Source organism: Anser cygnoides, chromosome Z (genome assembly GCF_040182565.1).
Source record: "Anser cygnoides isolate HZ-2024a breed goose chromosome Z, Taihu_goose_T2T_genome, whole genome shotgun sequence".
Taxonomy (NCBI): Eukaryota; Metazoa; Chordata; class Aves; order Anseriformes; family Anatidae; genus Anser; species Anser cygnoides.
In genome coordinates, this window is record NC_089912.1 from 68,386,650 (window position 1) to 68,412,942 (window position 26,293).

At 37.8% G+C, this 26,293-nt stretch overlaps 1 protein-coding gene across 1 annotated transcript in view; it reads right to left on the reverse strand.

Annotated features, from left to right (window-relative positions):
• TTC33 (tetratricopeptide repeat domain 33) overlaps positions 1 to 26,293 on the reverse strand; it is a 52,279-nt gene that overhangs the window by 21,014 nt on the left and 4,972 nt on the right. The window contains exon 2 of the mRNA XM_013181711.3: positions 5,248 to 5,329. Coding sequence (XP_013037165.1) covers positions 5,248 to 5,329 — 82 coding nt within the window. The remainder of the gene's footprint in view (positions 1 to 5,247; positions 5,330 to 26,293) is intronic.

The following is a 26,293-nucleotide window of genomic DNA, read 5'->3' on the forward strand; positions in this document are numbered from 1 at the left end:
TCTGTGGTACAAGTATCACTGCATGAGTAACACTAGCCAGGTGAATTCTCAGGAATCCTGCCTGAATCCCAAGCAAGTTCATTATATGTACCATGGCCCTTTTTTGATACCTCTCTTGCCCCAAGAAGAGAGTCCTGGCTGGTCCACTGTACAAAAGTTCAGACCCAAATTCACACATCTCCTTCATGCACGCTCCTCCATCTTCGTAATTCAAAGCAGCAGTGAAATAATGCAATGAATGTATAAAAACTTAGGCCTCAATGAATTTCAAGCCATCTAAGAGACTACATTAATGTAGGTGGGCTTTATACACTCCTTTGAATATGATACTAAGTGTCTAATACCAGAATTAATACTAGGGGTGTTAGTTTTGCCAAAACAATAAATAATTATAATAATACAGAACTGAACTGCTTGCATAAACATTTACTGGATACTCAGTGTTCTTGCAACAGGGAAACAATTTAAGCTGGTAAGGGAATATAAGCTATATAAATTGAAACATCTTGCATGAAAAGGAGAACAGTATGTGCAACCCTAACCTCTCAACACACCATAATCATCTGTTTTTAAAGGGATCAAAGGGTAGCTGAGAGCGATGGAAAGAAACTCATCTACTTTTATGGGTTTTGAACCAAAATACAGTTGAGCAATTCCATAGCTCCCATATGATTTTCTGGAAACACTCTTAATGCAACTGTCATTGACAATTGAAAACTTTAAACGGTATTTCCGTTCTTCAGAAATTAGGAAAGACATTTGTCCCACATCAGTTAAAATAGGGATCTTTAAGTCTTTCCATAAATATTTAGATTCCTATTGTGTCCTTAGTGTATTTTTCTGAGCTGCATATTAAACAACAGGATATTTAAGATGTTACTTTGCTGCCGAGAAAGCAAATACTGATGAACTGGGGAGCTGCTATATAGCCCAACCTAAGACAATCTTTATAAACCTAAAAGGATACACAGATATTCAGACCCATTAAAACCATCCCATCCTATGTTAATTCTCAAAAAGCGTGACTCACGGGGAGGCTTTTCTTCACTGACAGAAAATCAGTATAGACCATAAAGAATCTTTGCATATAGTGCAAAGTCATTCTTAGCATGAATCACCTCCTCTAGTATGTGACTCACATCAAGACAGGCAGATTTTCATGGTCCCAATACTGGTCAAGCCCTCGCTGAAATTGGTGTACAGCTTTCTTCCAAATCTGGAGCTGCCTAAACTTTCTCATTTAGCTACACAGTAATAGCTTCAGTATTTGTGCTCGTGTGATGGATTGGAGTTACATACTCAGCCATAAGACGGTATCATTTAAATATTAACCACAATATTTTTGGAATGACTTAACATATTCCTATTTTGGCAAAAAATGGACTTTTACAGCTCATATTAGTGCCTTTAAAAGTAGAAAGGTATCAGATTACACATTATACTAATCAGCTTCCAGTAAGCATAAGTCATACTGCAAACAACATCTGTAATAGTTATTTGCATGTACTAAAGAAATACTGCCAATTTACAAGATTAAAATAGAGGTTTTGTTGAAAAGATTTAAGAAATAATTTTATAAATGCACACTATTTTGTACATAAACTTATCTTCTGTTACACTGTGAATGAGAATATATTACGTAATAACAAAAAGTGAAACCAAAGAGAAACAGTGCAACTGTCCAGCTGTGCTCCCTTCTACAGGAAAGGGAGCAAAGATGCACTGGAAGTGAAAGCCTGAATTCCACCATTCTTTCAGGTTTTGTTCCTCTCCAACAGTATCATTAAGACAGGCAAAGAAGTTTTACAAGCCAAATTTTACAAGCCAAATTACAGTCACACAGCTGGTTTCTGAGCCCTTCCTGGTAAGCAGGAAAGCAACGTATCCTCTTCCTCCAAGTCACTTATATATTCCTCCAAGTCACTTATACAGTCTTCAGCCTGGAAAAGAGGAGGCTGAGGGGAGACCTCATCACAGCCTACGGCTTCCTCATGAGGGGGAGTGGAGGGGCTGGCGCCGATCTATTCTCTTTAGTCACCAGTGATAGGACCCGAGGGAATGGGGTCAAGCTGCGACAGGGGAGGTTCAGGCTGGTTATCAGGAAGAGGTTCTTCACCAAGACGGTGGTCACACTGGAACAGGCTCCCCACAGGGACGTAGTCACAGCACCAAGCCTGTCGGAGTTTAAGAAAAGTTTGGACTACGCTCTCAGACATGTGGTCTGAATTTTTGGGTAGACCTGTGTGGAGCCAGGAGTTGGACACGATGATCCTTGGCGGTCCCTTCCAACTTGGGATATTGTACGATTCTATGATTCTATATACCTTGGTCACTTAGATGAAATATAAAAGGATTGGGGGTGCCAAGCATGCAACCACACATCAGTATTACCTATTGCATCTGGAGTACCAATTGAATGGTGATGTAGTAAGCACCTGTATGCACAGGTCACTCCACACCCTAGTCCAGACCTTGGTAAGCTAACAATTCCCTGTACTTCTGTTATTTCCACTGCCTTTTTCAACAGAATACTCTTGAGTAAAACACAGAAGAAACAAATTGCAAAATAAATGCTACAGCAAAAGCATTCTGCATAAAGGAGCCAGCAAGAAAGCACTCGAATCATTTCTTCTCAAGATATCTTATCAAGATATCAAGGATATCAAGATATCCTACTAGGTGGTCTGTTTTACTCAAACGAGTTAAATTTTTATTTATAGCCAAAAAATCTATAGGACTGATATCCTTTTCAAATCTTCCCACCCACACCACCCAAGTTTTTCTAATACAAGCTATATTCACCCCGTATATACATATATGTTGACAAAGTAATCCAACAATACTCAATTTATTATTTTAGAGAATCTAACTTTTTTCAGTTCACAGACAACATGAGCAGTTGTGATAACATCCAGAAGAAAAAAAAAGTAGCAGTTACCACATCTTGTGTTTTCGGTTTTGTTATCTTTATACCAGAATCAAATTGCAGCAGCAATAACAATTTTAATACTAAAAAATATACCATGCTTCCCAACAGTGGCATAGTACATTCATTGATGTGCTGTTTTTCCTTTCTCTTTTTCTTCTCCCAGCTTGAAACAAAGTATTTTTCCCCCATATTTTTGGTAGCTATTTCCCTAAGAGTACTTTTTTTCCCTTTCTAATCTGTAAAACAGATGGAAGATTGTTTTTTAAAGAGCCTTTCTTCCACATGTAAGTTTCAGTGTTCTCCCTTCATCTCAATTTATTTACCTGTCCTCTGACTTTTGTAGTCACATACATTAAGTGACTCAACGTCATACACAATTTATGGCTTAAACTATTAGTTAAGGATTTCAGAAAACATGAATGAAGAAGAAATAGCTCTCACTGTTTCCTCTGAAGCAACAAATGGCTCTCTCACAGAGGATACAAATGTGGTTATACTGTGGCACATTAGCAAGAAGAAAAGCTTTTTATGTTTCCAAAAAAAAAACCTAAACTGTCAATGTGAGGAGATAGTTCCTGTCCATTCCTGTTGAAGCAGTCTCTGTAAATGTGCAAAAATATACAACATCGCTACTTTTCATCTTCCCTCTAGCCTGCTAATCTACTACACTCTACAAACAAAAACATTAAAACACAGGTAACATGTTCAGCAGCTTGGCAAGTGTTTTCTGTTTCCATTCATCTCAACTATGACATAGCACAACCTTTATATTCTTAAAAGAAAAAGAATAAAATTAATTAAAAAATAGAAAAAATGTGATGAGGAAGATCGACAAAAGCCTTTAGCAAACAGAACAAGCAGCTTTAACAGGTATTAAACACAGAAAAATAATGTGATAAAAAAGCAGAAGCCATGTATTTTCTTGTTCTCATTCTCAATTCAAATTAAAAATGTATTTGTAGAACAGCATCTTTATTTAATATGGGGGAGAAAAAAAGTACTCTCATACCTTGGCAAACAGATGGAGACAAAAGCTTCTTGATCCAAACAAAATGACAAATCTTGGCACTTTTGCCATCTAAGCTACACGAAGAGACACACTTAAATTACAAGCTCATGTCATAACTTTGACAAGCAGTGTTGATGGCTGCAAGCCTTTTTCATCAAAACATTCGTAAAATAAAGGCTTTGATGAATTAATGTCATAAATATACTCCAACTAACGCTGTTTTCCAAGACCAATTTATCTTTGAAATACTTAATGTGAAAACAGAGTGTAGCACGTCTTGTGTACAGTACCCGTGTTTAATGTTGAGAATATTAAACCAACTCTTTCGACTAAAAAGAGCAGGCAGATTTCTAATGGCAGAGTCAAACTTTATAGAATGACAGAATATCAGAACTGGAAGGGACCCACAAGGATCATCAAGTCCAACTCCTGGGTCCCCAAAGGACCATCTGAAAAACCAAACCATATGTCTGAGAGTGTTGTCCAAACACTTCTCTTGAACTCTGGCAGCTTGGTGCCATGACCCCTACCCTGGGGAGCCTGTCCCAGTGCCCGACCACCCTCTGGGTGCAGAACCTTTCCCTAACCCCCAGCCTGACCCTCCCCTGTCCCAGCCCCATGCCGTTCCCTCGGGTCCTGTCGCTGTCCCCAGAGAGCAGAGCTCAGCGCCTGCCCCTCCGCTCCCCTCGTGAGGGAGCTGCAGGCCGCCATGAGGCCTCCCCTCAGCCTGCTCTGCTCTGGGCTGAACAAACCAAGGGACCTCAGCCAGTCCTCATACATCTTGCCCTCTACACCCTTCACCAACTTTGTAGTCCTCCTTTGGACATTCTCTGATAGTTTTATGTCCTTTTTATAATGAGGACGAAATCTTCACACAGTACTGGAGGTGAGGCCGCACCAGCGCAGAGCAGAGCAGGACAACCCCTTCCCTCAGCCAGCTAGCAGTGCCGTGCCTGATGCTCCCCAGAGTGCGGTTGGCCCTTGTGGCCTCCAAGGCACACTGTTCATCTTGTTCATCTGTCAAGAGTAAGGTTCTCTCTGCTCCCTCAAAAATATAATTTTCAGATATTTCGGTTGCTTCTTCTACATTGTAACATCCTAATTCAGATCCTAGCAAAGATGTTATTTATTATGATTGGCTGGAATACAGCATATTTTTAACTCCTGCTAAAAGATACCCTGCTGTGTTGAGAATAAATGGAAATCCTAAATTAATTTTGATGTAGTTTATGCATACAGCAACATTGGCCAGTGGTCAATGACCACAGAGTTTTAATTTCTAAACTCACAAAGAATTGTCATGATTTACCTGTGATTTCATCTCATAAAGCGTAGCATCCTCCGGAGTTAGCTGAAGTGCTTCATCCCACTTCTGAATAGCCTCCCGGTACCTGCAGTTAAAACAATATTACACTCTCACTATATTTAAAGGAGACTTAAATTAAGAATTTCTATTTTTAAACCCGACGTTTTCCTAATTAAAGTGCAAAAGCATCTCATTAATATTAATAATTTTTCTAATCACTTCCCCTTAAAACATGCTGAATTGCTTTGAGGAACTGGGTATTTGTTTTTGTGACCAATGAATGCTAAGTACTAGCGTGCAACTTGCCTTAACTGAATTTACAAGTCAACATAGGAAACCTATGTCAAAACAGTGAACTAAAGTTAGAATTCTTGAACTGAATCCAGTTCCCCTCGTCGTCAAAAATCATGTTCAGTCACGTATTAAAAAAATGTAATCTGAATGCAACATGCCTTACTACAGTCATCATTTAAAATTTGTTTTCAATTTCAAAAGCCTGTTGGAGTTACAAACCAGCATTTCTGTATTGTTACAAAGACTAAAATACATAAGTTCAAGTAACCTTAGTATATAAGGATAAAAAGGAAACAGTAAACAGGTATACTGAAATTATTCAACTTTGGGAAGATACACAGTAGATTTGTAATATTTTGCCCTCCCCTTAAAAAAAAAAAAAAAAAAAAAAGAGAGAGAGAGAGAGAAGAAATGAGTTCACCAAACCCAATAAAAAGATAAAAAGTAGGTCTTTGTCTAAACAAAGAGGTGGAACTTTGACAAACGCATACTATGGTTTTAAACCACACCGAAAAACTGTAACAGCATAATAAACAGTTAGAGGGGTGCAATCTTCCAGACTAAAAGAAAGCCACACATTAACATCAATGAGTATTGTGAGTGCAGCAAGTTCTCTGAATCCTCCACTTCAAAATTCACCTTTGTCACAGAACTGTGTAGGAACCACTACATTTCTATTAACTTCACTAACTTCACTGTGAAGGTATGAAGCAGTTACTCTTGATATACACACTGCACTTTTAATATAGTATAAATAAAACTAGTTTTCATACACACCTGATATATAGTTAAAATAGTTACCTTCACTCACTCCCATTCTCCCTTCTCTTTCCCTTCCCCCATTTTTCAGTCCTCTGGCACGCATCACACCAAATCAGTCACATGAGAGATTTCTGAACTGACTGGAAGTAAATAATAGATTGGAAAAGCAACAAAATTGAAGTTGAGCACTCAGTAATGATGCGGGTATTATTTGTAAATGTTTGTAGGTGACACTGCTAAGTATGCTTAGTACTCAAATTAACCACAAGGAAAAAGATGTTTCAATACATTTTCCCATTTCCTCCAAGTTTAGCTTCCAGCTGTGCATTTGCAATCTCAGTTCATTCTCCATGGGCAGGTGTTCACACTACAGGAAGCATCACCACATCTTTTACACGTTAGTAGAAATATAAGCCGTCTTTTAGTTAGCAAAAACCACTTTTTCAGTAGAAAACTATAGCTTTGTCTAAAACCCAGCACAGCCATAGCACAACAAAACCTTAACTGGCTATGAGAAATACACCAGTAAAGGGCATTTTGAGCTCAGTTAGGCGGTGTCCTGGCCACGCAGGAAGCCACAAGACTGTGACTGTAGGGGAAAAAAGGTTAGAAACAGAAGACTACAAATCTGAGCAACACAGTGACAGTATTTAATAGATAGAAAAGAAGGCACAACACTTGCATTCTGGAAATAGAAAGGCACAAGATCAAAGTTTCTTTTCAAGAACAAGCATTTTACTTCTATGAAGAGGACATCATTGTTCATGAAAGCGTCAATCTGAATGAGATAAAACTCACAGCAAGAGCAGGTTACCTCTGAAGGTAGTGTCAAATACAGGCAAATAAAGCTCAAAATTCTGTTGGGTTTTGCTGCCAATTTGTCAACAGTCTGTCAACAGAATAAAGATAGGCAAGGGAAAGGAGGCCGTTTATTCACAAAAGCATTGTACAACATGTATGATATATGTACGAACAGAGCAGTTCAGTGATCCAGAAGGTGCAGAATAGTGAACATTCGTCAGGAAAAAACTCAGTCCAACCTTTGAGCCTCAGAAAGATTTATCTGAGAGAAATGAAGATGGAATGCCAGAAAGAGCACACCAGAAGAGGGCTGATAAGGGAAGATTTGTCTGCAGGTACATATGCTGAACCACCTGCTCAAGACAGACCGATGACAACCAGTTTACAACATGGACATACCCACACTGCAGTGAAACATTGATCTTTTCGGCACATGTATTACCCTAAAAGAAAGGGTGATAAAACACACCTGTTTTATTGTTTTACAAATACTCAGGGAAAAAAAAATGTTTCCATTGTTCACGGAAAAACCGTAAGCCTTGGCCGACATAAGAAATGAGCTAATACATAGTTAAAGTTGCTAAAATAAAAAAAATTAAAATCCTGATCATTTTACTGTCCGTCAGGATCCTGTTGTACAGGATCTTTATCATTGTAAGGAAGAAAAAATGATTTTGAAAAAGAGAGCTTCAATATAAATATACATGCTCTGGGTTTAATTAAAACAAATTTAATGAATATTCCACTTGCTATTCCCATTTTTTTTCTTAGAAAACAAATAAACTCATACAATTGAGTTACTAGCATGTAACAAGCCAGTATCCATCAGCCAAGCTGCAAAAACTACCATGTCATGTCTGGTAAATAATTTTTGCTTAATGCTGTTCCATTTATCTTAATGCAGATCACATGCCTAACTTAACTCTTCCAATGTGCCTGACAGAGAATGAGAGCACATCTATCCAGAACACATGCTATATATAGCACAGATGATGTGCAGTAACGTGCATTTGAATCCTATGTCCCTTCAGAAAAAAGGGATATGAAACCTAGTACTTAAAAAAATTAAAATAACTTGCATCAAAAACAAGAATGAGACTCAAAAACCCCAGATCCATCCACCGGTGATTTTATAAACTTTCCTCAGAAAACTCTGATATTTATCACACTGGGAAATAGTCCCAGCACCAGTAGGCTGGGGGCCTACTGCCTGGAGAGCAGCTTTGCAGAAAAAAGACCCATGAGTCCTGGTGGCCAACAAACCAAGTTAAGGCCAGCAATGTGCCCCCATAGAAAAGAAGCCCAACAGCATCGTGGAGGGCTTTAAGCATCGCCAGCAGGTTGAGAGAGGGGATCTTTCTCAGCTCTGGTGAGATGATATCTGGAGTGCAGGGTCCAGTTCCAGGCTGCCCAGTACAAGAGAGACATGGACATACCAAAGCATGTCCAGCCAGGGGCCACAAAGATGATTAAAGGCATGGAGGGCCCTTATCATGTAAGGGGAGGCTAAGAGAGATGAAACTGTGCAGCCTGGAGAGGAAAAGGCTCACAGGAGATCTTATCAAAGCGTAGAGATATCTGATTCAGAAGTGGGTGCAGGAGTAAAGAAGATGGAGCCAAACTCTTCTCATTGGTGCCCAGTGACAGGAAAAGAGACAATGGGCACAAAGTGAAGCAGAGGAAATTCTGTTTAAATGTAAGAAAGAAAGAAAAAAAAAATACTGTAAAGGGTGACTGAATATTGGAACAGGTTGCCCACACAGGTGGTGGAGTGTCCATCATTTTAAGATATCCAAACGCCAATTGGGCAACATCCTGAGCAACCTGCTCTAGTTGATCCTGCTTTGAGGTGGTAAATGGAGTAGAAAAATGTCCTGAGGTTCATTAAGACTGTATGATTCTATGACATCGGCAACCTCAGTGGCATGTAGTTTAAAAGGACATCTGATCATCTCCTGACAAAATGAAAACAAAACAGAATCTTACAAAGTCATTAATTTTCACACATATGAGATTACTATAAGGCTTACCTAATATAACCATAAAGAAATCACAAAACATTTGTAATGGACATATATTCATTTTTAGAAAATCAAATTAATATTGCTGCAAAAGTAAAACCTGCTGCAAAAGTATGCATTGTAACTAAGCCTCTAAACTCCAGTAATACAAAACATTTTTAAGAAAAGACTGTTGTATTTTGAAGTATTGAGTTGCTATTTATGCAAGTACAAAGATACAGTATACTGACTTTTATCTACCCACAGTGATTTCAATAAAATAGTACACCTTACTACAAAGGAAAAGATTATGCAATTATAACCAGAACATAGTTATTATTTTCTTCATTGAAATTCAAAAAAAAAAGAAGAAATTACTGAAAACTTGACACATCTGGGATGGTTTCAGAGTACAAGATGTGATGGATCTTGCCAATTTTTATTTAACAACATGAAATCCCATGGCTCCCCTGAAATACTAAAATTGCTCTCTTAAGACATGCTACTGACCATCTGGGAGCTATAGAGACTTGGCAGATTTTCATACAGCTTTGTGAACTTATGAAACACACATCTTATGCTTACACTTCATTTCTTCAATAACACTTCTGGGAAAACGGGATCTCTTGTGCTCTTAAACAAAATTGTTATGCCAAATTTGTATATTCATTAATTGTATTTAATTAGATGCTTCTGGGTTTAAAAAAAAATCCAGAAAACAAAACAACTTGATTCAAGTTACATATAACAGACCAGAGAGTCCTGTAGCTTTATTCTGACAGGCTTGCCACAGTTGATGCTGCAGGCAAAGACTGAAACAGGGCACATGCAGAATGACATTGAAAACATCTTAAGATATACTGAAGAGATGAGATGGTAGCAAATTCAGGAGACATGCCTGCAGGAGAGAGGCAAATCACAGAAGTGCCATGTCAGCAGAAAAGAGGAGACATAACCCACCAGAATTCTCAGGGACTTGGAGAGGCTCAGATGTTTTCAGGAGGACAACGAACAACACAGACAGAGGCCAGAGGAAAACAAGATTTCAAAAAGAGCATTTCGAATACTTGAACCGTATCACAGAGGATGAAGGTGAATGGTCTGTGACCACCAGAAACACCAGCAAGAGCAATCTTAATCAAGTGTTGGGACAAACTCAACAAACTTTGGTGGGAGCTAGAGGAAAAGAACACCAGCCAGTAACTATACAGGATACATAAAATGGAAAGGAGAGAGAAATGAAAAGCAAACGAGAATCTGATCATAAGAACCAACTTTCTTTTTCACAAGCTGGGTGATGATGCAGGGTTGCACTGTGGGAGAAGATTCACGAAATAGGTAAAGGAGAAAACTAAAAGCAACAAAAGAGAATGAATGTAGCACAGCTTTCTTGGGTTAAACAACTTGAGAGTCCTCTATGACAGATTTTTTAGTAGTAAAATGCTTCCTCTGCTGGGTGTGGGGAGGGAACTGGTACTTTATACAAGCATCTAGCAAGAGCAATGTGCAGTTGCAGGTGAAAACAATTTTTTTTGTTAATCTAATTTTGTTAATCCATCATTAGTGACCTACAGCACATTTAACCTCACAGGCAGTCTTCACAAGATTATCATGTCTTTAAACCATTTTTTTTTAATTGCAGATGATTGTGATGCTATTGATGAATCACCAACAGGCTGAAGCTCAACAGAATAGTTATTTTATAGTAAATAATGTACTCTACACTACCTGTGATTTTAAAGGGATAAAGTTAAAACTGTCTGCTTTGCTACCTGCTACAGCTTCCAATGAAACATTTTTTTTTAAACAGGCTGATTCAATATGGCCACACTAATTACCACAGGTAAAAAAGTACATTATAGTTCTTCAACAGCAACTGACCACATACATGTTCTTACCCCACAGTAAATGCCATATAAAAGCAAACAAGCTTGTTGTAGCTGCCCTTCAAGTTGGTGAACTATACAGAACTTACCACTGGACAAAACAGCATGCACACAGCTGATGCCCATCATTTCAAAGCTTAACTATTCGTAAGAGTTTGTGTTCCTGCACATACTAGACCCCATGATATCAGGTCATTGATATCTGGGCACACATAGTGTAAACAGTGAAAAGAAGTCGGATTTATACAGCAGAATTTTTTATGCAGCAAAATTCTGCTACAACTAAATCAATCAGCTGAATGAATATAGCCCACAATTAAACAGCTCCACAATTACTTCAAAGAGACTTCTCTCTCTTAGGAACTTCCACAGAAGAGCAGATGAGAAATACCATTTCATCACATGCCAGAACAATTACCACCCATTATCATGCCAAAATTATAAAATGAGGTTTTCAACATGAGTTCAATCTCAGTTTCTTAAGCTGTATTTCATTGGCACATGTACCTATGTACGTTTTTATCATTTCATCTATTAGGCAAATGCAGTTTCTTTTGAAACTGCCTTTGTCAAAGAAAACCTACCAAATCCAATAAATAGAGAAAGATATTTCTGTAGCTAATGTCCAGGAGTGAAAAACATGTCATCAGGATTCTGGTACTCTCTCTGATAGAGACATCCTCCCTCATGCAGAGTAACATTTTAATTTTCTCACATAAAACATGTGAAGAAACTTTATCAGAAATCACTTATTACTACTTCATGGTTATTTTATTGTTTTGAGGGCCAGGTATGGAGCATACTGCAGTACATTACTTTAATGACAAACGACAGGAATTAATGCAATAAATTGAAAGTAGTAGATAATGACGGGAGTAATCAGTGTCTAGACTTGACGGTCTGTCGTAAGATGTCTTTCACAAAAACATTTTATATTTAACTGTGTCCAGAGGGCCCTGCTGCCTTTGCCATGTTTTATATCCTTCTTTTCAATCTGGCAAATCACTGACTCATGGTCAAACCCACTCAGCTACTGCACCTACCTGTAAGAAGACAAGCTAATTTGCAACACAAATGCAACTTATCTGGCAGCTAGTCAATTCTCTCACTGCTAACTGAACAATTACTACTATCAGTATGCACAGTTACAGGGCTTTGTCCTCAAGGAGAGCTTTGGAAAGAGTGTATGTGTATGCATATGCTTGTGTTTATTCTAGAACCATGAAATACTTATTTCACCTCTGATGAACACAGAATTGCACAGCTGATTGACAAGCACTGCTTCAAGAAAGACCGAGGCACATATTTTTCTTCTTAAAATAATCCTTACAATCATCATAAACTTGAACAAGTTGCATGCTGCTAAATAAAATCTTAGTTAAACATGTCAGTTACACTCAACATTCTAAAAACTGGGAATTACAGAGTTTTGTTTCTGGCCCTGCTGAAGAATATCCTCAGGCCTGGCACTGCTACTTCATAATTGCAGCCCCCTACACCCCACCCCCAAATATGAATTAGATATAAAATTATTTATACCATGTAACACAGAGGAAATTACTTACCTGTAATAGGATTACATTACTGACTCATCACGAGTGCAGTCAAGTACCATACCCTCACCTACTCCCCTCCCAACCCCCCCTACACTGAGCATCCCAGGGCATCCTAGGCACTGGCTCCCTGGTAATCAAAAAGACTTCTTTATCTTTGTAAATGATCCTACAAAAATACTCCAATGAGTCCAAATAACTAACATTATTTGACAAGTTCAGGCTAATTTTAATTATTTGTGGTAGTATTCAGAACTCTGTAGTGTAACTTTGAAAGTGAGAATGGTTAATAGCAGAAGTTCTCTACAAGCTGCTAACTTCGACACCAGCATGCTATTCAGAGTGCAAGAACAGAATTGGAAGAATTTACTATGCTTCCTCCATGTAAGTGGTGGTTTTGCTGTTCTAGTTTTGTCATAAAAACCACAAGACCCTACTGTCTGTGACTGCATACCTGATTAACTACAGAAACATTACCAGATAGAAGGACTGTAGGGATTAGTATTTTCATTATTACCACAGAAAACTCAGCTACAGTAAGGATAAATGTTTGACTTTAAGGATTCAAAAAGAAATGAGATATTTCTAGCTTAAACACCTACAGAACCCTCTTGCTGTTTCTAAATCTGCTTTGCAACTATCTATAAACATGGAACATTTCATTAAATCCCAGCCCTGTAATTTAACGTTACCTGACTAAAATCAAAATGACAATGGTATTGTCATTTTGGTGGGGTTCCCACCTCTGGAAGTATTTAAGAGAGATGCGGACATAGCCCTAAGGGACATGGTTTAGTGATGGGACTCAGCAAGTCAGGTCAGCTGTTGGACTTGATGATCTTGATGGTCTTTTCCAACCTAGATGATTGTGATTCTATGGGTGACAAACCTGTAGGAAGCCGAAACAAACAATAACAAATAAGAGCAGAAATGAGGTTTACACAAATAAATTCAAATCAAGAAGAAGAATACAAGTTTTATTATTCCTGAACCTGCCATTTCACTATTATGTAAGCAGTAAGAACAGGCCACAGTAACCTTACAAGCTTCATGAGAAACGGAATTGCATAGTTAAGGTAAAATCAATTCATTACTTTACTATCCTTAAACAAAAAGATCCAAATTAATATAGATCAAGTTTCAGGTCTTGCAATAGTTGTAATATTTTATAAATATTTTAATATAGTAGGTAATGAAGCAATGTATTTTTATTGCTAAAATGAAATCTTAAATACAAAGCCTCAGTTCCTCAAAACAGCTTCAACAGTACTTCCTCTCAAAGCAACAGGAAGAAAAATGTAGAAGAAAAACTGTTGTGATGTATTTAAAGCAATTTTGAGGTTGTATTCTGGTCTTATTTGAGATATCTGTTCAGATATCTTTTAGAAACATTGAAGTACAGCTAGAATGATGGATGCTATTTGTTTTCTTGGTTGAACACTCATTACAACTACGTTGTTTTCTTAGTTGAACAGGCATTTCAACTCAATCTTTCAAATATTTTTGTCCACAATGGCAGACAGATTCATCTCTAGCACCTCATACTATGGTCCTACTAGTTCTCACAAATTAATCACCAAAACTAGGACAAACTCAAAAGCTGTTCACCACACAAAAAGCAAATACACATACACACACACACACACACACAAACACCCCCTTCTGGGATTTCAATAACACTGTTTCTTTACCTCCCTCTCAGAATGACTTATTGCCAAAAAAAAAAAAAATGCTTGAGAGTAAGGACAAAAATGCTTGAGAGTAAGTGCAAAACACCTGGGGAGAGATGATACAGAAAAAGCAGTAGTCTTTAGCCTGTTCACATTCTGCTCTGCGTAGTCGCATTTCATCTCGATGATATGCTCTTGTTACCTGTACTAAATAATGTAATTCTCCTTCTATTACTTCTAACCTCTTTACAATGTTTGCTGATACCAATATCACAGAGTAATAATTAAATAAGTTACATTAAAAAGACACAAATAGATAAAGACAGGGGAAATGTGCAATTCTCCATGGCATTGTGAGACTTATAGAGGGCAATTACGATTTATGATTAATGAAAAGACCTACAAGTTAAACTACTCTCCCAGTATAACTGAAATGATTAGAAAGTATTGACATAAAATGACTAAAGTATCAATCCAAGTACTGGTAAGCAAAAAATGTCACTTATCCTGAAGTGAAATATAATTGTGCAATAAACAGTACAATCTACATAAAAGGACATAACATACACAGATTGTTTACAGGGAGGGACCATTATCACCCAAAACCAAATGAATATACATCAAATAATTCTAAATCCCAGGAGGACCTGCGAATATACACAAACATACAAATTTAAAATTAAAGTGGCAAGTAGAGTGGGAACTCTGACTACCAGCACTACAGGTACAAGGAGCACTGAGCCTAAGTGTCGTTAACCAAAAATGTTTGGTAAGGTGGGAGAAGAGGCAAGCACAAGTTTGTGCTCGCATTCCCACAACAGTTAAAATAGCCTAAAATGTTGTGCCATGCTGTAATGCTTAAAATGATGTACTAAATAAAATGTTCATCTACTGATGAGCAGCCTTACAGGAAGCTATAGATGCAGACCAATGATGGTTTTTGGCAGCATGATTTTGCACACACATAAATACTGCCTATTAAGTGAGAAAAACAGCAAGAACTGTTTGAACTAGCTCCTTCCATTTTTCTCATACCACAATATGAGATGAAAAAAAATATTAAAGATAAACAAAAGATTAGTATTTCATATGTTTTTATCAACACTGGTTACTGGTACCAATAATTAAGGCATTTATTTCACACTATCTTACACTTCTGAAGCCTAACTTCTGAAATAAAGTCTTCCTCTTACATGACTCAAATCCCATGCTCTAGAGGGGAACACATACAAAGAATATTTCAAGTTCTGGAAAGGACACCCTGTCCATTAAATTACTCATGAATTTACAACACACTTTGAGCAAAGGACAGGACAGCAGAGATGAATTTGCTCAGATAATCCACACAACTGAAATTAAAAAAAAAAAAAAAAAAGACACCTTTCTTCAGAAGAAAAAAAAGTGAAGTAATCAAAGCTTGGTAATTTTAGCTTTGTATCTGGAGAAAGGATGTCTCAATTACAAAAATATGCCCTTTAACATATATTCCTTACTACCTTATGTCTTTAAACATTAGATTGATTCCACTGATAAGATAAACACAATTAAGTCTGACTCGCTAATGCCTTATCTTTTCTATAAATCTATTTCCTGTATTAAATGAATCCTGTATTTAATTCATCCACAAACTCAAAATGTCAATGAATTCACTTTAGACATAGAAATACACTCACCCTGTTTCCTTTCGTGTTTTTTTTTTCATGTTTTGCTCACTATTTAAAATTTCACCCTCTCAATTTCAATTTATTTTCAGGATATAATTGCTGAAACTGAATAACTTGGGCATTGTTACAATCAGTTAAGATATATTCAACAATTATAAGTTACCTACAAAAGTCCAGGTTAAAGATTTCTCCCATACTGATACAATACTGCATACAATAGCTTATACTAATTTACCTAAAACTTTCTCTACCTAAAACTTTCTTATGTTGTATGACAGATATTAGACTGTGTAAACTAATTCTATTTTAATATTTATTATTCTAATTTTAGTATTTGCTTATTTCATTCTGTGTACCAGTAGTGATTCTAACAGTTTAGCCCTAGTATCACTTGGAATTTCTCTCTTCAAATCTCTTAAATAAAATCAGCCACTAATATACAAAATTCACAAAACCCAGTTAATTCAGTTTCACCCACAATACAGAAGTATGAGAATTAATTTTTGAAAGGCAAATACAAAATGTATTAATATAAAGTTGTAAAAAGACTTTTAGTCAGTTCTCAGTAGTACACTCTCCTCAGTCTCCTCTTTCTTGCCCCCTACTTTGCACCAGCATAAATACTTGTGCTTCTTATACCATGGCAATGATCTGAAACAAGTTATGACCTACCCAAAAATTTGTTTATTTTAAAACACCAAGCAGCTCCCCAGTCTAATTCTCCATTTGGCTACACAAACACAATGAACAGAGCTTTGTTAAGCAATAGTGGCACCACTATATTGTACACCAGCATCTCAAGTATATTTTTGGATGCTGGAGAAGCAGTTCACACTCCCTACTTGACTAAACAAGGCAAATATTGTGATATTCATAAAACACAGAATGCATTATAAAAACAGCATCCATAGCAAATAGCTTCCTACCACCTTCACATTAAGAGCTCTGCAAATAGATTTTTCAATCTGGCAATGAAAGATGGTTTAGCAAGGGTCAACTAAAACAAAATGCATTTTCAGTGAAAAATAAAACATTAGAAAACTTATTTCAATATCAGCGTGTGATTCTACCATCCCCAAACACTTGGTTTATACAATTCTTTTAAGACCCTAAGTTTTCTTTAAAATCTCAAAAAATATTTATCAAATTCAGATCAGTAATATTTTTTGAAAACCAAAAGTTGAAATGCTTACTGAACCACGATTTTAGTTTAGAACATGCAACACATCAAATAAAATGTCCAGAAAAATAAATTATGTGTGAGTAATACCAAGGAAAGTTAATCTTCTGACAAACAGAACAGTTTCATTGACAGATTAGGCTGAAGACAATTAAAAACACTTCTGTCAACATCCAGATTCATGGAGGTAAGTTTATCATGATCATCACAGGAGTTAATTGCCAGGAAAAGGAATGGTTGTACTAAAGCCTCCAGACAAATACAACTTCCTACAGAGAAACACAGGCAGAAGAAAGCCTTTCAGTAAGTTTATGTTATTTAACATACTTAATAGATGTCTTCTATTTTTAACAGTAAAATAGGACTGTGGAGCCAGTTGACGGCAAGTCATTATTCATCGCCAAAATCCCTTACCCAAGGAATCTAGTTTTAAAATAAAAAAAATCTACAGCCATGGTCCGTATTATGTCTTAACTGTCATTTCTTATTTTTTTTCAGATGAGAAAAAAGCTTAAGTCATGGTCTACTACATCAGATTTTTATTACCAGCTGACAGGTCAAAGACAAAACAATGTTTTTTAAGACTTGTCTAGACATTGAAGCTCCAGAGACTGGCATCAAAACACGTTCAATGTACACTAAGAATGGCAGGCCTCGAAAAGTTATCAGTTTGAAACAACTTCAAAAGTGCAAGCCTCAGTTTCTCAAGGAAAGATTTCTACAATTGTTTTTCAGGAGGTAAGAAGAAGGTGAGGGATATGTTCTCCCTATTATTAGGGTTCTGGACACCACCCAGAGGTAGAGAGACGTACAACTCATTGTCTAAGAACTTTTGAGCTGTCAGATTCAATGTCGTAACAGAAAACAGAGTGTGATACTACAGTGCTGTGATTGTTCTTTTGAGATTGGGATTGATGCACGCGCTGATCATGCACGCTCACCGAGTCTGTAGATGACACCAAGCTAAATGGTGCAGTTGACACAGTGGAAGAGGGGGATGCTATTCAGATGGATGATAGGCTTGAGAGGTGGGCCTGTGCAAACGTCTTGAAGTTCAACACGGCCAAGTGCAAAGTCCTGCACCTGGGCCAGGGCAATCCCAAGCACCAATACAGGCTGGGCAGAGAACGGATTGAGAGCAGCCCTGAGAAGAAGGACCTGGGGGTATTGGTTGACAAGAAACTCACCATGAGCTGGCAATGTGCCCTTGCAGCTAGAAAGCCAACCATATCCTGGGCTGTGTAAGAAGCAGCATGGGCAACAGGGCGAGGGAGGGGATTGTCCCCCTCTGCTCTGCCCTTGTGAGACCCCACCTGGAGTCCTGCATCCAGCTCTGGTGCCCCCAGCACAAGAAGGACATGGAGCTGTTGGATCGAGTCCAGAGAAGGGCCACAGGGACAATCAGAGGGCTGGAGCACCTCTCCTATAGAGAGGGACCAAGAGAGCTGAGGGTGTTCAGCCTGGAGAAGAGAAGACCTTACAGCAGCCTTCCAGTACCTAAAGGGGGCCTACAGGAAAGCTGAGGAGAGACTCTTTGTCAGGGGGTGGAGTGATAGGACAGGGGGGAATGGCTTTAAACTAAAAAAAAGGGTAAATTTAGATCAGGCATTAGGAGGAAATTCTTTGCTCATACGATGATGAGGCCCTGGCACAGACTGCCCAGAGAAGCTGTAGATGCCCCATCCCTGGAAGTGCTCTAGGCCAGGCTGGACAACCTGGTCTGGTGGGAGGTGTCCCTGCTCACAGGATCCCTTCCAACCTAGATCATTCTATGTTTCTATGATCATGAGCTTTACAGCCAAATGTATGTAGTAGTAGAAAAATGCTGTTGTCTTTCTCAGGAACAATAGCTAGCTTTTCAGAGCAACCGGACAAAAGTATTAAATTAGGAAACAGGTTAGTTTCTTTCGCTTCAACAATGAACAAAAATAATTACTTTTAAAATCATTTATAAATATGAATTTTATTTTTAATTTTTTAAAAGCTTTTATTATTCAGGTAAAAGCAACCAGGTATATATAAAAGTAGATCTGGACAATATATAGAAGCATCAACAACAGTAATGTTGAGAGAAAAAAAATAAATGCAGCCATGTGACAGTATGCAAGTCGGAACACAACATCATTAATATCGAGAATATTGGACACCGAAATCAGTACTTCAGTTGAGCAACTCTTGCCAGTGTCTGTTATCTAAAGGGTCTGGAAAAGGCTGCAGCCTGTATTTCTCTGTAAAATATTTCTTAGATTATGTGAATTACTAGATTTTACTAAGTTGTATTATACTATGTGTATAAATAATAGAATTCTCTTCATTTAAAAGCTGTGTTATTACAATGTCTGATTGAAACTATGGGCAAAACCCCTTAGCTCAAATTAGCAACGTTTTCTTTAACTTCCTCAATGGACTTTTGCATTGAAGTACGTACACGAATCTCTAACCTGCACCTATCCATCAGTACAGACCTACTGCAGAAATGGGCTTCTGCAGGATGGCAAGGGTGCTGACTTTGCTGTTACCATGTCTAGGCTTTTAAGAGATGGTCCGTATTCCAGCCTGCTTATAATAGAAATAAACAATGAGTGGAAAAAAATGAAGGAAATTTCAGCAATCAACTTTGGAGACAAAAAAAAGACAACTGTGATACGAACTGCTCCAACACAACAGTTAGAGGAAACAAAAACGTGCCAGGTGTACTCTGCTGTATATTCTTATTATCCCTCATATGCAGCAGAAGGCTCTAAGTGTTGCTGAGAAAATACATCTTATCAAATCCCTCATGGCATACATGCAGCATGCAAAATAACAGACTGTCAAAAAAATAAACTAGAAAAAAAAAGTAATTAACTCTACTTATGTATAATTTACAAGTCAAAAAAAAATGCCAGCATGTGCTTTCAAAGATTTTTTAAATTACCTTTTAAAGCACAGCAATGACAACTTATAAAAATTAAATGTAAAATAGTCATAATTGGTAAAAATAAATAAAAATAACAAATTTTTGTCTTTACACTAGTATACTGTTATGTTACAGATCTTTTATTATTATTACAGAGTTTTTCTTGCTTTAAAAAAGTGAAGGAAGGCTGAGGCACATGCATATTGTATCCAGGGTTCAAAACACATATCAACAGAAGTCTTTGTTATTTTTGTTTCTTTTTAAGTAAACAGACATCCTCTCTGCTTTTATTTAAAAAAATAATAGTATTTTTAACGCATCTCTGGTGAACATAGGAGCTTTTCTCTGATCAAATTCTTCTACGCAAGAAACGCGATAGAAACACACTGACCCTCTAAACTTCAGTGCAAGGACAGGTAGCACAAGGACTACCCTTCATCTCCCGACAGGTATGAGCAGTTACACCTGATTCACCCCACATAACCTTAGGTACCTAATGCTGAGCATTTAGATTAAGACTTCATCCATCTTGTAGTGACAGGTTGCTTCCGTACTACAAAACCAGCACCGCCAGGGAACGTCGCTGGCCACTGGCACTCCAGCAGTGTTACTCAGTGGTATTTTTCAGATGGGTCCTTGGCACGGCTGTGGCCAGACACCTCTCCCCAGCTACTTCCCAGGACGAGGTGGGGTTAGAGCTGGCCACCGGCATTCCCCAGAAGATAGTTTGTCCATGGTCATCCTCTCCGAGGTCACAAAACCATTTTGTATACGGACCACAGATCACTCTGTGCTGGTGCACCCAAAAGCAGTCCTGGTACCTTTATAGTGTAGTTATATATGGTTAACATCAGGAGGACCCAACAAAGTGCAATTTAAGCACCTATGTGAGCTGAATTGTGCTTTGGAGATACCTTTTTCTCCTATATTGTGAGGAGACCTTGAATAAATACAGATTCATTTCTTCACTGCCTCCCTTCAGTACCTAGAAATTATACAGAGTGAAGGCAGATAAACTTTGTTTTCCACATATATGTATATTAAAATATTTCCTTATATATGTTTTTCACAAAGACTACATTTGTTCTATGAATATTTGATTTACAATTTACAAATAGATACCTACATAAACGTGCACACATTCAAATATACATGGATACTACAACACAACACAGTATCCTCAAGTAACTGTAACAAAAAGACATTCCCAAATTTGATCAGTTTTTGTACAGTTCTTAAATAATCTTTGATTCTTGTGCACATACTCTCTAGAAAAATCTGCAATAAATTAATAACAAAACTTCAAAACTGAACTCCTCCTTTGCCAAACAATAACCAGTTGTCAGAGTAAGAGGAAAATAGCTAAACCAAAGATAAACAACAATTTATACAAAAGGAACTACTTCAACATTCTGCAAATAATTTCCTCCTCGACAACAGAAGCCAACTATATGCATCACCAGGAAACAACAACTCTTATCAGCAAGTGAGGGAAAACAGTAATGCTAGCAATAAAAATTAACTTAAAGACAAAAATTAAAGTGCTATTTCAGGCAAACGATTTATAGGAGGTTGTTGAACATAACAAAAAAGTGCAGAAAGTGCTCTTAACTCTGTGGAAAGGTTGAGGCCTGCAGAACAAATCCTATGTTCTGACTAATGGGAGAGAAGCTGCAACATGTGCTTTTCCAAAAAACTGGAGGTAAAAAGTCCATACTTGTTCAGACTTCTCTGTTTCAGCTCATGTATTCTGCACTGAAGAGCTGCAGATCACACACCCTTAGCCTCATTTTAGTAAGTATGTCACGTGTAAAGCGTTCTCAAGGAAGCTAACAGCAAAGTAGTTTATATACACAATATACACAATTGCACAATAGGTAATCATGCTAAGCCCTGAAAAGTAGTGACTGGGCATTTGGACTAGAAGTTGAGACAATTTTATCAAGCCCCTGTTTGCACTACACAGTTCTAGAGGAATACGCCTACCTATTTTCTCTGCATTTTTTTATGACTGACATTACACTTAATCAAAGCAAATAATTACTGAAATTAAAAATTTTCATTTTCCTTATAGAATACTCACTCTGAAAGAGGCAAGTACTATCTGGAAGAGCTAATAATACCTGGGGACTGATACCAAGCAGTTACTCTGAACCTACAAAGAGTAGAAGTGCCTCCTGTGCTCACCCAGTTTCATCATAACTATTTTACACTGATTTTGCCTATATGCAGTTACAAAATCCAACAGTGTAAGGCTTTCAGATCATACTTATGGAAGAGCAAATCGCCTTTTCCCAGTTTTCTCCTCATTGGGATGAGCCGTTCTTGAGCATGGAGGAGAGCGCTGTTAAACAAAATGCAACCAGGTCTCCTAGACCCAGCCCCCATCTTCCTAACGTAACCCACTCCACCTAAAATACCCAGTATATTCTAACACACCCTACTTCTTCTAGGCTACTACATAATGTAATTGAGCCTCCTGAAAAGTTTCTGCCAAAGAGAGCTCTTGGATTTTCTGAGAAATATATATTAACACTTTATTATGTAAATAATTAAGTGTTCTATTATCTGAAAATTGAAAGGCAAATTTTCCAGTGACCTTTGCCATGTTAGTTGCATATAAATAAATATGCCAGATAACCTGAAAGGAAGTCTATTACTTTAGTGCTTTCGTAATTCATTAGTAATCAAGTACTTACAATAAGCAAGAGGGATCTAGACAGGCTTGAGAGGTAGGCCTGTGCAAACCTCTTGAAGTTTAACAAGGCCAACTACAAGGTCCTGCACCTGGGATGGGGCAACCCCAAGCAGAAATACAGGCTTTAATCTAAAAGAGGGTAAATTTAGATAAGGCATTAAGAATAAGTTTTTTACTCAGAGGATGGTGAGGCACTGGCACAGGCTGCCCAGAGAAGCTGTGGATGCTCCATCCCTGGCAGTGCTCAAGGCCAGGCTGGATGGGGCTTTGGGCAACCTGAGCTGGTGGGAGGTGTGGGGCATTGGAATTGGGTGATCTGTAAGGTCCCTTCCAACCCATACCATTCTGTTATTCTATGATCTAAACCTGAAAGACACTGGTAAGTTGAACACATACAAACATAAAATCATGGCAAAGTTTTTTCAACTCTTCATTTGTTGCTCATTTGTTTTGGAACTAGATGTTACTCTTTTGCTCCATTTGCTAAATGGAACTTTTTATAATGCTTAATCCAACAGATCACTACATTAAACATGCTTTTAAAAGCTCTGTGCCTCTTATCATTTTATGCTGACACCTTAAAGGTATCTAGTGAGAAAAAAGGTATCTAGTGAGAAAAAAGCTCAGCTACAGCATATATACCTAAGGAGTGACCTAAGAGACTACGCATGTTGAAGTGATGCTGGCATATTAGTGTCAGCAAAAAAAAGTTTAACTCTCAACTGTTAAAATGTGGATTAAGCAGCAGATCAGAAAAGTTGGACTTTTTTTTTTATATTATAATGGTTTAGAGAACGAATTTGAATAATTCCCCTAGAAGAACACACCATGTCACGAAGATCAATCTATTGCCTGCTCTGTCTGTAGCACTTTAATATATCCTTCTTTAATGTGCCACTGCAAAAGCTAATTGTAAAACATTATTAGTCAGTCTAATTTAGATCAACAAGTGACAAAGCAACATCAATTATTTATTTCAACATTGGTAAATCTCTGTAAGCTCAGCCAAAAGAGAGTTTTACAGATGAAACCGTGACCTTCCAAAAACAGTGCCAGTTTGAGAGATGGAGATATTTTTTTAACGTAATAAAGAAAATGAACCATCAGAAATAAGAGACTAGTGTAACTTTTATTTTTCAGAATTAATTGAAACATTAAATGCAAATCAATAAGAACTTAAACCCAATAGTGTCTATCTGTAAAAAAAAAAAAAAAAAAAAAAAACCATTTTTTGCACTTCTTAGGTTTTAATGAGAAGAACTCTACCTCCACCTAGTGGGCAGCTATGAAAACGTTTCCTTGTTTTAAAAAAAAAAGAGAGATTGAAAATTTATCTACATCAATATGCAATTCACTTATATCGGAGATGCTAGTCAGACAAAAGATTTCCACTCCTTGCTGTTAGCTTTCAACACATCTTATGTTTGAGACCATTCCATTATTTAATCTCATCTGAACCCATTCTTAGGCTTGTGTCCACAGGAATTGTTACCTAGCATTCTAAATACACTGCAACAATCTGCTGTTTTCAATATCCTGAAGTTGAGTATAATTTTTTATTCTTTTGTGTAGTGCTGGATTTAAAGAAAAAATATATAGGACAATCAACAAAAAACATTTTTTTTTATTTTAAAAACTTTTTTTTTTTTTTTTTTAACTCCCAGTGCATGGGGATACATCCATGCTAGTATCTCAGTTTGGACAATGTGCCAGCATTATAAGTTTCATATAAGCAAAAGTAATCTCTCTTCTAAAATATACTGCATTCTTTCAACCAACAGACTGCTTCTCAAAAGAACGTACATGTTGTGTTTGTTTGTTTTTTTGTTATATCACTCCTTTCCACATATATAAAGAGCAGACAAATGTGAGACTTCTTCCATATATCTGATTTTTCACACTATCAGAAAGAAAGAAAAAAAAAAAAAAGGATTACTGATTATAACAACCTACCAATCAAAACTGTAGCTCAGAACTTCCTAACCCATGTCCTCCACAATATATTAGACCACTGGGGTAATCAACTTGTTCTACACCCATTCCCAGCATCTCCCCACCTTCCTTCCCACTCCTCAGAAGACTGAAGTGTGGATCAGAAACTGTTCCCTTCAGCACCACTTTTGCTCTGTCTCCACACTTAACGGGCTTACTGCACATGCATTACACCAGGTACATACAAACACTGCACAAGCAACTGGCATAAAAGCTGAAAACCCATTTTGCTGGTGCCTGCAGCCCCATACGATTCACCTGTGCCACTCCTGAGCTTAACAATGGGCAAAGAGCAGGCCATATGAGTTTTTCTAGCGGCCCCATTATTCCTTGCTCCCCCCAAAAACACTGAGACTCACTTTACAAGCACAAATCAGTCAGTTTCATCTCACTTATACGCAGACACGTACTTACCAAAAATGAAAACAGGAACATTTGTGGGGAAGTAACACCATCACTGCTGTGATGCTCCCTTACCAGAAGAACAAGCTACCTGACCTAACCAAACACAGAAGTGGTAAACGCTGTTCTGTATATGTGATAGTGGATCCACTTACAAAATTCACCCTTCATCATATTAATTTTGCCATGCCCGTTACCTTGTTGTCTCTTTTCAAAAAGAAATGAAGTTGAATTTATTACTTTCCATTCTTTATTTAGTCTTGCTTCTTCCCATCTGTTTCCTTCCAGAACCTGCTTCTTTTCTCCATCCCACAAGTAACACCAACTAAGATACCACCTTCAATTCCCACTAGTTTTCAGGCTTTGCTTTTCTTCTGAAGTTCTGCAATGAATATCACAGAATCACAGAATTGTAGGGGTTGGAAGGGACCTCGAGAGATCATCAGGTCCAACCCCGCTGCCAAAGCAGGTTCCTTAGAGCAGGCTGCCCAGGTAGGCGTCCAGGCGGGCCTTGAATATCTCCAGAGAAGGAGACTCCACAACCTCCCTGGGCAGCCTGTCCCAGTGCTCCGTCACCCTCACTGTGAAGAAGTTCTTTCGCGTGTTGGTGCGGAACTTCCTGTGCTCCATGTTGTGGCCATTGCCCCTTGTCCTGTCCCCACAAACCACTGAAAAGAGGTTGGCCAAATCCCTCTGTCTCCCACGCCTCAGGTATTTGTAAACATTGATAAGATCCCCTCTCAGTGTTCTCTTCTCCAGGCTGAACAGACCCTGGTCTCTCAGTCTTTGCTCATAGGGAAGATGCTCCAGGCCCCGTATCATCTTTGTTGCCAAGAAATCATCCGTTTATCAAAAAATATCATCAAAATATCATCCTTTTAACTGAATGCAGCACAATACAACTCAAAATCTTTAACTGTTAGTAAACTTTGCTACTTTTTGAAACAATCTGCGTTAAGTATTTCATTTCTACACAATTTGTACAGAGGTTTATTCAGAAAACAGACCACAGAAGTCTAACCCACGATTACAACCACCACTTTTCACCAGAGAGAATGAACATTCCTTTCATACTGCTTCTTCAAGTTCATTGTGATGGTATGCCAACTATTCCACCTGTCCAAGTAATAAAAGCCTCCATAGATTAAATATCTGTGCTAAATCTTTTCTACAGGAGGTCCACCTGAAAGTTACATATGGTGACAATGCCATATTACCACAATTGCCTAAACTCTGCAACATGTGATA